Here is a 14,380-nt window from a genome sequence, read left to right as displayed (position 1 = left end):
CTTTCTGTATAACTATAAAAAAACAAGTACGTGATTAAATCTAAATTTGACACATTTAGAAGGCGTTTGATAGCCAATTGACAGCATTTAGCATGTGTCTTACTTTTTATGGTCAGGACCTAGTGTTTAAGCCGGTATTAACCGATGTATAACCAGTATTTAAGTACAAGTATAAAATAATTAAAAATGATAATAAGTCTTCATTATCGCCCTATTTATTTTCACTCTATAGATCTAGACTTTTATATATTTTAATAATTGTCCGAATTAAAGTTCGGAGCACTAATGAAACGTTTTAACCAGAAGTAAGCGAAACAATTTATTTAAAAAAGGTCTTTTCCCTCCAACATGAATTACGAGAAAATAGCAAAAATTGCGGGCAAAGATTAGACAGGGCCGCCAATCAATAGATGTACTGTTATCTTTGATTAACCAGATCCAATCTTCTCATAAGCAATAAAGCATCTCAAATGGCCGTTGTAAGCGTAAAATTAGTTCTTTATCTCAATTACTCGGCTCAAGTAGACCCCACACATCCAGCCTTGTGTCTTAATTATAAACCGACGTACAAATAATCATAACTACACCTTTATTGAAATAGATGTAAAATATAAATAAACCCATGTGATCTATGTATTTATTATGTAATTACTAGGTAATTACTGCTCACTAAAATTCTTACCTGCATTCCTAATGATCTTTCAAGTAAATTCGGTAGATATTTTGCGCTGCAGTCATGGAAAACCTATAACATAATAATATACTTACGTACTTATATTGTGTCGAACTGTCGACATTAAAATGTTCACACTTTAGTACTTTACTGTTGAAATGCAAGCAATCGTATTTCAATAATAATTGATTCATTAACACTCTTTAGGGCTTTTTGAAAACTCTAAAATATAAGTACACTGACTAACTTTAAATGTTAACGAATCATCTGTCATTTTAAGTAAGTACCGGCCATACATCACGCTCTGTCTCGCTCGCACGCAAATAAAACAATCGCCAGACAAGAAGCCGACAAATCTTCTGTCTCCCACAGCAATATGTCTTTATTCCCATCTAATAACAATTTAGGCAATTATGTGACAGAAGGAAGCGTTTTCGTCGCACCATTTCTCTTCGAGGTCCCTTCTGCTTTGATACAACATCTTTGCCGGTGATTTTTGTAGCTTTTTTTACGTTGACAGTAGACTGCGTATAAATATTTACTAACATGTAGTATACTGTAAGAATCTACTACTTATTATATTTATTCTATCAGCTATAAGGTAGTGAAATGATTTCGATTAAATATAACAAAAAAATACAAGCAATTACAACATCGGGTATAGTCATCGCTTCCTGCGCTTCGCTTAACCCAGACAAACACACTGACCTACAGATCCACCTAAGCACAGATACTGTCAGATACGCAACAAACTTATAACACCCCACACACCCACCCCAGATAGGACACGTCCGGCGGGTAGCAATAGATCTTATTAATGTTTCTCTATCTTGAAAAACTTCAAACGAAAGTCATACAATCGGTACATTTAATACAACGAGGTAGAGTTGCGGCTTGCTCTCCGAAGTTTAGTTTTTCGTAAGGTAGAATGACCCTTTCCTAATGTCCCGGGGGGCTAACTAAACCCACATTATTGCCCGGCCGTGATTTATACGTCATCGGGTCTATTACCACTTGTAAGGGAGTATTTAAGCGACTCGCTTCGTCTCCACCAGACGGATTTATAGGGTGGATCTTGATTCGTGTATTTTGGGGATTTTTAGTGCGGACTTGACTTGTGTGAGTCGTTTGGAGTTATTTTGTTCTTTGGTTTTTAATTTTGGACCGAAAATTGTGTTCTTTCTTAACTTTCGGCAACGTTAGCTGTATAGGCGGGTAACTATTCTTGAAATAAAGTTTTCCAAATGGAATAACTAGCTATATCGTTACATCTTAGATAAAGTGAGATTTCAAACTAAACATTCTCATTTCATGAAAAATAAAAACTGACTTCAAGCTTTGGTTTTTTTACAGTTGATGTTTTTGATTGACATCCAATCTTTCTTAAACAGACAAAGTTCAATAAATAAGCAATATAATCAATAGCCGATAAACTCGAGTGGCACCCTTAAGAGATTTTTATGGTTTGTTGTGACTACCAAAAACACTGAAGGAGGAATAATAAAAAATGATCAGCCACTCAATGATTTGTAGCGTGCGCTTAACCGACGCATACCTGTCCTTGTTTAACACGAGTCTTTCAGTGATGTTGCATCTCTTTCTATCGAGGTTTCAGTAAAGTGCGCTGTAAGGATCAAAGACAAGTGTTTTTATCCACCGATGGAAAAAGAGGGGTGTTTAAGATTGACGTTTTGTTTTTGTAGGGTGATTGGATACTCCGAGTGTTCAATATTAACGATTTTAAAATTATAACTTTATCGAATGTAATTAATATTTATTGATAATATTGAATATAGCACCTATATTGGGTGTAGGAACAACTTTCAATTCTCATCGATCGATGAATCAAGGTGGTCTAAGTTTATTAGCTACGGATATAAACTACACGTTGATTGCAATTGTAAATCAAATTTTATCTCGAGTAGAATGTCTAAACTTCAATCAAATCTAGTTTAGACGTTTCAAATCTTTTATTTTGCACTTAATATTAGGTAGCGTATTTGAACATATTTTTATTTAATTAGGCATGCCTTGGAGGAAATCTAGTTATTTCTAACATAATATATATAAAAATAAAAATACGAATTCATTTCAAAATACCTACATAACTATCATGATTTTTAAAAACCTGTCTGATTAAACAAATAACATAATTATCTAAAAAATACGTTAACAAACATGTTCACAGCAACCTCAATTTGTTTTTAACTACAGCGATCGTGGTTGAAATGTGGCAACAATGTAACAAATATCTAGGAGCCGTATTTGAGGAAACTATGCATTTCCAAAGCGATTGTGCAGCTGCATGGGAGTGCAATATTGTTTTCACATTTAAAGAGACTATCTTTACCTGTGGCTATCCAATTGATCTACATGTTATTACAAAATACTATAAACTCAATACTTGAGCATCAATATACTTACTTACTTGAATAAGCCATCTCTCAAATTTGTGCAATAAAGTATAAAATTAATAATTAAATATATCAGTGCCACGACCGCCACATGAGTCGCTTTTATGGAGGTGTCCCACTTACCCAGATCCTACTGTAATGCTGCTATTCGTATTTGCCAAAACTTTCATGTGCTTGGCAAATATATATAGCCAATGGTAGTTTTGGCAAATACGAATAGCCAAGTGAATTCACTATCGCTACAAAATCGCAAATCTTACCCAGAATAGGTGAACAGTTTCAACGATTGCCAACATACAGACATAGCACCAACGAGCGGACATTAGTATTGGAACCGCCATTTTCCCACCGAGATATACATCTAAATGTGTGTTCGTGCACACTAAGTACTGATGTGTACACAAGACACTGTAGTTACCGACAAATTACGTACGGGGACAGAGTGTGGATGAGTTACTTACTTATTTGTAATTATTTATAATTTTGAGGTTATGCACATTGAAGTTAAGTAATGTTTAATTTGTAGTTATATCGTACCTATTGTATATTTTTACGGAAAAACTTAGTAAATTTCGGTTGCTATTATGTCATTCAGATAGGAATATAGATTTAAGGTCGACCGTAGTTAATAAATAACTAATAACCTTCAAAATACACTTAAAATTAAAACTGCACGAGATAATTTTGATTACTTTTTACATGATAATTACGCTGTTAAGAAAAAATTGTTACGATACATACTTCAATTAATCCATAATGTAAGTTATAAGTATTGTACGTTCTCTAAACTCATTTTATAGCAAGATGTACTAATGGAACCGCAACGATGACACCGGCCAATCAGAGGGCTCCATTATTATCTAGGTAATAGCACTCTCAAAGTACGACAAACTACGTAATTGCAACAAGATAATGCACCGACGACACGTCGAGCTAAATGCTCACAGATACACATCTGTTGTACAGTCAGCTTCGTAAGTAAGTAAATATAGCTGAAAATTCAAAAAATATATATTTATATGTGTTATGTATACACGTTTGGAACGAACTCACAAACCGCCTTTAATTCATTCAAACACCATACTTAGTGAATAAAAAAATATGGTGAATAAAATTCGTTTTCTCTACAAAACCAACAAATTACGAATAAAATATGTGGATGAGAACAATACAATATACTTACCTATCTACCTATATGAATAACAAATATATGTATGGCTGTCAACAGCTGCCGTTAGGCCTAATGCTATATTTTAAAAGTATAGTTTTTCCCGCGATCTTCGCTTCGCCTTAAAAGGTGTTCCCGTGGGAATTCCGGGATAAATAGTAGGATTGACTTACGAAGCTTCCGAAGCTGACCGTACCCTAGCTTATTTCTCTACGTTATGGAGAAAGCACCCACCATAATTTATAAAGCTGTTTTGTTACCAATTTTGAAGATCTTAACGGTGTTTGCAAGTGTTTTATTGCCATTTTACTCTTTTTATGACAAAAGCTTCTATAGTTACGAGTACGAGGTAGATAGGTGTGTTCTTAATTACTTAGATGCATTTAATTGGTCTCTGATGCGCTTGGAAACAGCGCACCTGAGCATTTTACTACTAGACTTTTTAATCCAATGCCAGTCACTCTGTGTGTAATTTAGGCGCTCCCGGCGCCATCGAAGCCGATACTTATCCTGCGCAATAAATACTCCTCGCGAGTAACCTTTTTTGTCGAAATCCGCGCGCTTTTTGTACGAGAGCGCGCCCGTTTTTGTTGGCGCCGTTGATTTATTCCAGCTCTAGAGCCAGTTTATGAATATTTTGTTTCTGTTGGCATTTTGGCGCCTGCTTTTGGCCCGCTTTGACAGATACTGCTAATGACTTTTTTTCTAGTCATCAAGTACTTTGCAAGAAAGCCACTTCTCGTTGTGATTACAGGTCACGAGACACGGGTCTTGGGACAAGTCAATTTATGCCGCTTCGTATTGAAAATCAGTCGCGCCGTAACTGTCATGGCGTCGCGTTAGAAACAATTAAAGGTTTACAATGCTAATTTATTAGTTGGAATTATAAATTATTCTAATTTCGAGCGGGTCCGCCAACGCGCTACATCTGTGCTAAGTTTAATTTATTCCATACTAATTGCTTCTAATGAGACATTATGACATTCCTGGCTAAGTCCCAACTTGCTCTGACCTTAATATTAAGACTTTGTCAAACGTCCAACTCTAGATTAAATGTTTAATTAATTCTTATAATTAATTTAAATTAACCCACGAGATAATAATTAACCAGCGCTTAGATTTGTCTCCTTACTCCAAATTTCAGAATCCTCTATCTTCTAGCGGGCAAAAAGTTAAAATATCTCCAATCGAGTCACGTCAACGTCACGATTTCATTGACAGCCATTGCCTCACAAATCTGTCACCGACAAGGCGGCATAAACCGCGGAAGCGTAGACAGAGGTGCACCCGCAATCGTAAAATAAGCGATCCCAGCGGGGCGCAGCCGCCGACCAAACTCACAAAATAAACGAGAACACCTCAATAGAGATGTAATTTATAAAGTTATAAAAAACAATCTAATATCGCGCCGCGGCCAACGACGCGTAAAACCAGTAGACTTCGTGAAAGATCGGTGTTAGCGGTCAGGCCACTGTGTGAACGCTGCCCGTGAGAATGTGGTCATTGCTTTAAATTGTTATTGTTTCTATCTTATCTATTGCTTATTCCCGAATACTATTTGCATCTGGCTGGATTCTGAGAGCATTGGTTAAAAAAAAGTTAATAATTGTAGAGCTATCACCAATTTGCACCTACGAAAATCGTTTGGCAAGAATCGAATGGCAATAAAAGCGAATCGCCTGTGACCGTCGCGATTCGTTTCGTTTCGATTTGAATTAGGAACTAGGACGTGATTGGTCGTTAATATGTCAATTTGACAGTTGCCTTGTTTTATTACTTTTGCGGCACGTTCTTTATCCGTTAGAAAATTAATTTAAAAAGTTGTTGCATATGCTAAAGTTTGCTCGGGGAGAGCATTATAAAGTAGCATTGCTTTTGCTGTAAAAGAATGGCCATAAAAGTGTGTATGTATTGTGCGAGGCATTTGAAGTCGCAGATTCTGAGCGGACCAAAGAGTTCTATCAATCAATATATAATATCAATCTCTCTTTTAAAACCAAAACTGTAAGTAAGTATATCTAATACCCGCAACCAGAATCTCTTGATAACCGCAAAGATAATGGCTTAAAACTTAAAACACGAGTTCGGCCAAGCCGCTTCAGCGTTTCAGCTGAACGGGTGGATTGACTGCGCGCCTCGGTGCCGCCACATGCCCAACTTTCATTAATAAGGGGACAGACAGACAGACACACAAACAAACACACTTTGTGCCGGCACCGACACATAATGGTCCGTGACAGTTCTTGCTTCTTAATTAGGAATAAGCATGCTGTTAAGTGCTCTTTGATGATGTACCTACTTTTTTTTTACTCAATTTTTATCCGGCTGTGTCTAATGGTGACGTGGAATAAATTGGTATTTATGTTTGTATGTATTTGTAAAATACTACTAGGGAACTAATTGGTTCATAGTAGGTACAATACCAATGAAGATTTCCTGTTCAACATCTTCATTTATTAAATTCTCAAAACACGGGAAAAATATCTACTAAAACTAAACCCACACAAAACACCTGAAATTTATTCCAAATTATCCCCGTACTCTACAAACTCAAGTAACTAGTAATTTCATACGAGTGTTATGATAAATGATATTTAAATTAGCTACTGTTAGACAAGTGTGGAGTAACAAAGAAATATTCGTTTTTAAAAACGGAAAAATAATTCGTTTTCTGCTCACTAAGTGTGACGGTTGCCATTCGAATTATAATTTGAATTCTTAAATCTGATTGGCCAGCTTTAACGAAAAACTGACTGTTGCTGTATAGTAATAAGCAGGAAAAATAAGGGGCAAACACTATAATTCATACCGCTATATTTAAATTTGTTACGTCATCAAATCATCTTCAATGTGTTTTTGTTTACCTCATTATTTTATCATCCAATCACATGTCAGGTATTTAGCGACCACGCCAACGGCTCCAATATTGCCAACATAGTTGTTTGATTATCATAGCATTATCGATCTATACTCAAACATCAACAATATTACCAACAAATGGCCGCCGCGCCGTACAGTGCCACAAACTTATAAGTTCCGATCACAGCTCACTTGACTATATGTCTAATATTTCTTCGTTCTTTTTTAGAGTATAAAAGTTTCCCCATTGAAGCATTTCGGTTAATGGTAAATCCATTTCATCTATAACACTACCTCTACATAATTCATTAGTATTTGTGGCACTGTACCTATAACCTACCAATGGCAGCCGCCGCCGCCGCCGCCGCCGTACGTAGGCCGGCGGCAAAATGGCGGACCGGAAACGTAGCCATATTGGACTCCTACCGACGGAAATATACAACTTGCTACACATTCTTAGGTTAATGCCACGTAATTAGGGACTCTTACGTGGAATCTTGAAATAAATGTATGGAGATTAAAGGGTTCCATATTTACAATTGTTTAGTGGGAATCTTTGCAGCAAAACATCGGTTGCTTATAAATTAGGTACTTTCATATAAATATTTTAAGACAATTGTACGTACCAGCACGGAAACTATTTGAAATACCTTAATATGAATATAGTTTTAATGTTAGAGGACGTTATTTCAAATATTTTATTGTTGCACAGTCGGCATGAATAAAAGCTAAGTATTAGTAAAACCAGAGTAAAACAAAGACTTGGAAGCGGGACTGTTAGTCGTTTAGTTGATCACTGTGCTCATTTCTATGCACGCAATCAAAGCCCCGCGCACTAAATACTAACTTACATTTTATTTTTTCAAATATCTTGAAACGCACATGCTTATTAGCAGCCAGTCATTAACCATTTCTACTTCAGATTTCAATTTACGATAAAATGGGCATTATGAGCACAAATTATTTGGCCGTAGAGAATTGGCGTGAACTTTTCAATAGTTCGTAAGGCTGGCCGGTTAGAAAACTATCAATCAATTGAAAAAAAAACAATAGAACACGCGCATCTGAGGTTTGAATTTCGCCACGCTGCGAGCGAGATGTGAGAAAAAGACTGTTTTTAGGACATTCCTTGGCAGTTGGCTGGCATAACAAGGTGTCGGTTTAAAAAAAAACTGGAGTGAACTTTCAATTAGATGGTGGGTCATGTTCTTTGTGCGAGTGTCACGAGCGGGAGAGCCGTGGCAAACGCTTGGTACGGCCGGTGCAGTATTCTGAGATCACAAAATTTGTTCCCTGTTTAAAATCTGAAAAGTCTTCACAATAAAAAAGAAGATGGCAATCTTTCACACTTACATAAGTAGGTACGTTAGTTAGTCAATGATCTTACGTCAATGGTTTTCAGTGTTATTTTTTATGATCTTCATACTTAATATATAAAATGCAGTTGGTTCAACGATTAAATCTGCATCAACAATTAATTATGTTTTTATTTGTGTTAAAACTTAACTAAACCAACTGGCAAAACTCATTACACGTTAACAGTTAACAGCTCTCAATGACATCATACCAACCACCACCCAAGAAAAGCGTCAATGGACTTAAAAGCGTTCTGTAGCAAAATGCTCGTCAAGTTTATTGTGACATTGAAGCTTGGCGTTTTTCAAATAAGGGACGAACGTGAATCCATTGAAGATTTAATTATGAAGCAGACGGGTTACATTCCCGCACGATTCTAACAACAATACTAGAAAGAATTTCAGAGATAGAGGATCTTATTAAGAAACGGAAGTTGGACGTAGCAATAGCAATAGAATACTAGGTATACAAACGTAGTGTGGGACGCCCTCCGGCTAGATGGGGTGACGACTTTCGAAAGGTGGCTGCTTTTGATTGGATGCGGAAAGCTAAAGATCGCATCCAGTGGCGTGCTTTGGGAGAGGCTTACGTCCAGCAGTGGACTGCTATAGGCTAATGATGATGATGATGATGAAACAAAACACAAAATCAACAATTTTATACTGTAGAAATTACACAATAGGAGGCGTTATCCCTTTAAGCGATCTCTTCGAGGCAACCTTTGGGTAGAGAAATGACAATATGTATCAAATAAAAACTACCTAGGTATACTTCAAGCAAAATCTCCTAAAAATTAAGTAAAATATAAATTTAAAGCAAATCTTGGCAATTATATCAAGTAAACATCGTGAATGCTTGCTTATCTTAATTATTTCATAAAAATCATACATTAATAATTACTTATTCCTTCCCATCAAGTCAGAACACTAACTACAGCAAAAACTTAAATTGCTGAATATTTTGAGTAAAAATTCAAATAATAAAAACTCATTTAATTACATTTGCTACGCTACAAACAATTATGTCTGAAATTATCAAAAATTTTGCATCATGTTTAGTTATCTGACCGAGGCGTGACTGATTGGTATATTTTTTGTTGGTAATAAGTTATACCTAACTGTTATAAGTTATAACGATGTCAGAGCAATCTTGAACAAGTAAGGTCCAAAACCTTACTTGTTCAAGATTACTCTGGATTCAGCGATATAGTGAACGCTAAACCGGACAGGCATATTGAGGGATTATTAAGCCTCGTTAGGTTTAAATACAGTCATCATTTACTAAAGCAGTTATTCCACAATTAGACGACCGAATGGTAAAGTGGATATGCCTGCCATTCCGAAGGTCCCAGTTTCATCTTGTTATTATAAGACACTAAATGTTATCTGACCCCTTAGCATGAATTTTCATCGTGAGTGTGACGTGAAATTACTCGATGAATTTTGTAGGGAATTTTTTGTTCTGCTACCGACCGCCACGGGCGCTGTTCATATTTTCATACAAAATTATTCGATGAATTTTACTTCACGTTCGCGATGAAAATTCATGCTAAGGTGTCAGACCAACAAATTTAAAATATTATGATTGACCAGAATATAGCGCGTACCTACCCGTTTTATTTATTGTAATTGCGGTGGATTCGCTAAGGATGCGATTTAGCCTGTCATTAATAATGCAATTCTTATTTGACGTAAACGCCGAAGACGACCGGTCTCTCCAGTTAGAATGAATAAAAAATATCTTATAGTAGAGTCAATTTAAGAGCACAAGCGACGTACGTTTGTTGAAGTCTCGAATCGATGTATCACGTACTCTACTTACTCTTCTACCATGTACATTTTTACGTTTGTCCGACTATACTAAAACTTTATGACACCTACGATGCTGTAGTTATTGAAAAATGAAATCTTATAAACTTTCAGAGACATAAATATGAAATGAAGAAGGATTTAAAAAATATATATTTCATCCTAGGCACAGACCTAACTAAGTTCCGACAGACCGTAAGTTTGTAAATAAAATGTAAACATATTTTTGAAATAACCTTAACTTTTAAAAACTTATCACCTAATTGTTATATCTTACCGGAGAACCAAAGATACGATAGCAGAATTTTATCTTGACTTGATTCATATAAAATAAATGGTAAATTTTGATAATTTGCCCTTTTATTTCTGGAATTAAGTGTGACGACTGCACACTGGAATTTCTGATCATAATAAAGATGCCGGATTCTGTTCAAAATAAGAGGAAAACGGTTCTTGCCGACATCAAAAATTATGTTTGATTTTTCACAAGTATCGTCAAAAATGGCATCACAATCTTTTAATTTAACAACAGCTTTAGTTTGTATCCTTTGAATCATCCGGCATTACTCAACCACTTAAGTGACCATTAAAATTTGGTTAAAACATTTCGAAGAAGAAAGAGATTTTAACGTCTGAAATATGTATGGCATCAATTCGTGAATTTTTTCTCCAAACCATCACTCTTTTGTAGGTTAATAATAATAATAATATAATAATATGTGGGGACATCTCACACACGGCCATCCGACCCCAAGCTAGGCAGAACCTGTGTTATGGGTGTCGGACAGCTGATATATCTACACAAATACATAGATAGATAGATACTAAATATAAATATCAACACCCAAGACCTGAGTACAAATATCTGTCTTTAAACAAATATCTGCCCCAGCCGGGAATCGAACCCGGGACCTTCGGCATAGCAGTCAGGGCCACTAACCACTACGCCATTCGACCGTCGGTTAGCTTTAATATTGTACTTACCGTGAATTCTGAAGGTCTTCTGAATCGACATAATTGTTAGTACGTACATTATAATTGGGATAGGAATTTTACATTTAACCATCATCGCAATAGCATGGCGTAATATGATTACTAACCTACCTCTGCCAATATCCAACCGTGGAAAAAATAATATGATACTATCAAATAGAATAGAGCAACATGGTTGTGGCATCATCATAAAGCCATTGTTACATTGTTTTTAGTATATTTCCGTCAGTTATTTACACAAATCCACATTTACTGTATAGGCATGATCATCATGATCTAAAGCCGAATCTTTATGCCATTGTTGCAACATTCTTCTTGCATAGACCAACATGCCACATAATGTAGGTACATTGTAATATGAAAAAACGATGATTGCGAATGATTCAGAAGGTGCCTAAAACCAAAGAGGCGATCTCATTTAGAACGAAGAGCCCGTATTACTTATACAGTCTCGTTAAAACTCCACTGAACGAGTTTGGTGACTTTTTATTGAGTTTTTTACGACAGAAAACCAACATTTTAGCGCTGCGGGCTATGTACTTTTATAGCAGTGTCATAGGCCCGAGTGATGTTTTAGTGCCCGATAACAAGTTAAAAGAGCACCTTTATCTTTATTTGCACCCATATTGGACCCACTTTTACTTAAAAACCAGGTTTTTTTCACAGCAACAGCAATAAAATCACTCTACCGATGCGTCTATCTTATGTTTTATTTGACTAGAGATTATGCTTCTGGGCTGTAAAACCCTACGCTAATCAATGCGTTGTCCACAGGCAGACACCCGATTAAGCTATCTGCCGTCCTAAATAACCGTTTTTTTTACCTAACTAATTTGAACCCTTTCATTGTTGCAGACGGGCAGTCCAACCACTTGAACCTGTTCAACAACCGGCCGCAGCCAAAGAAGAAGCGGAAATCGCGTACCGCCTTCACGAACCACCAGATCTTCGAGCTGGAGAAGCGGTTCCTCTACCAGAAGTACCTGTCGCCCGCCGACCGCGACGAGATCGCCAGCTCGCTCGGCCTCTCCAACGCGCAGGTCATCACCTGGTTCCAGAACCGACGGGCGAAGCTCAAGCGAGACATGGAGGAGCTGAAGAAAGACGTCGAAAGCGCCAAAGTCTTGTCAGCGCACAAGACGTTTCTAGAAAACGTTACCGACTTGGGCATACTGAAGAAGAAGGCGATGAGCATAGGTGCGAGTGAAGAGGCGGCGACGAACCTGGTGGTGAACGCGTCCAAATGAAACGAGGCCCGGGCGGTGATCGCGCCCGACGTCACGTATGGAAGACGAGTGATCGATTTTTGAATTTCAAATATCGAATCCAAAAGACGATTAAATTAGTGTGAGTTTATCGAGTTTATGGACTTAGTGACACGGTAGAGTTTAGATGTCCGTGTAGTCAGCCTCCTTGCTACGACTGTACATAGGTTAACTCTGAACTGAATTCGTTAGTTTCACGTGTACAAATAACTCCCGATGAATCTTCTTACGAATATGAATGTGATAGTTGATTTTATTATTTAAGTACTTAATAGTTTAAAGAGTTAATTCTGAATTATTTATTGTGCTGGAGACTTCATTTACTGGCGTATGCAGATCGCTGAGTTGTAGTTTAATTTATTAGTATTTATATGTATCGTGTATTCCGTATTTGTCTGCAAGAAATGCCACTAAACTGTGCAATAAATGTTGAAATGAATCTGTATGCCAGTGAGTCTCGGTAGAATTGTTGTTTTATATAATAATTATAACTATGATACATTTTGTAAATATTACTACTTGTATAGAGCTAGTGTAGCTTCGGTATAGTTAAATTAAAACTTTTAGCTATAAGGTTACAAACAAAATTGTGCTTAGAACATCACATGTTTTATTGTATTTATAATATTTTTTTAAGGGGTAGACCTTCATACAATACCGTCATTTAATACCAAAACTATTGCTATTAAATTAGAGTATTTCCGATGTATCTGATGTTGTTATTTTTATTAAGAGGTTATCTAGCCCTGAATAAAAATACCGACATAAGATATAACATATTAGAAACTCCTTTTATACATTAAATTTGGTATTATTTGCATGGGTCGCTTGCTACCCTTATAAAAACAAAAGATACACATGCAGGAGTTACGTTACAAAATATATTTATAACTAGAGAGTTAGCAGTCTCAAGATTAACTTGAAACGTTTCTATGTATTCTGTCAGTTAGTATTATAAAGGTTACCTACTAAACTGTATATAAATGATTGAGTTTCACTTTAAAGTTCAGCATTTTTATTAATCTGCACTACATATAGTGACTAATGCAACGTAATATTTATATTTAGGACTTTCGATCTTCTTATCTCGGATCTCATAAGATATAAATGGATACAAATTAAAATGTTACGTTTGTGTTGTCTTCACTAAACAATAAACATAACTGAAGGATCATTCTTGTGTCATAAACACATTCAAATGTAATTTATTTTGACAGGATTCTTTCCCACGAAGTTATCAAAAACAGTTTTTAAAACGCCATAATGAACAATATCGAATATAAATATTGTATAAAAAGCGTTGTCTTTCGAACATCAACTAGTGAACGCATTATAGTCTCACTATAATCTTATTTTTGTGGTCCAAAAATACAATAAAAATTTGTCACTGTGAATTGAATGTCTTTAAATGTCGAGAATGAGCTCTCTATATTTATGTAGTAACTGGAAATGTAGATAACTTCTAGAAAAAACTTGTATAAAGATAACCTCTGTTCCTACTTTATTTACTTATGAATTTTGTAACTTTTTTTACAGTAGTAACGCATTCCGCGCTCCTTAGTATGTGGATATTGATGTACATAGTAAATAAAGCATTATGTGTTCTAATTTGTTGTGTAATTCTTTCCCTGAATATAATCTAATCAAAGACGATAGTAGAGTACATTTTAAACGGTGATCCCATGCATTTCTATGCCAAAATCGCTTAAATACATTAAAATTAAACATCTCTTATTTATTTATTTTATTTATTTGATACTTTATTGCACAAATATGAAATATAAGTGTACAAAAGGTGGACTTAATGCTAAAATCATTTACTACCAGCCAACCTACAGGAGGTA

The 14,380-nt window shown here is 35.9% G+C and overlaps 1 protein-coding gene across 1 annotated transcript in view; it reads left to right on the top strand.

Moving 5' to 3' along the window:
• The window catches only part of LOC105389759 (homeobox protein BarH-like 1b), a 49,049-nt gene extending 34,905 nt beyond the window's left edge, over window positions 1-14,144 (top strand). Inside the window, exon 2 of the mRNA XM_038111571.2 lies at window positions 12,127-14,144. Within this exon, the coding sequence (XP_037967499.1) occupies window positions 12,127-12,518 (392 nt within the window). The 3' untranslated portion in view covers window positions 12,519-14,144. The remainder of the gene's footprint in view (window positions 1-12,126) is intronic.
• Window positions 14,145-14,380: the final 236 nt, after the last annotated feature.

Source organism: Plutella xylostella, chromosome 26, assembly GCF_932276165.1.
Source record: "Plutella xylostella chromosome 26, ilPluXylo3.1, whole genome shotgun sequence".
NCBI classification, from domain to species: Eukaryota; Metazoa; Arthropoda; class Insecta; order Lepidoptera; family Plutellidae; genus Plutella; species Plutella xylostella.
This window is presented reverse-complemented; position numbering and strand designations above follow the sequence as displayed.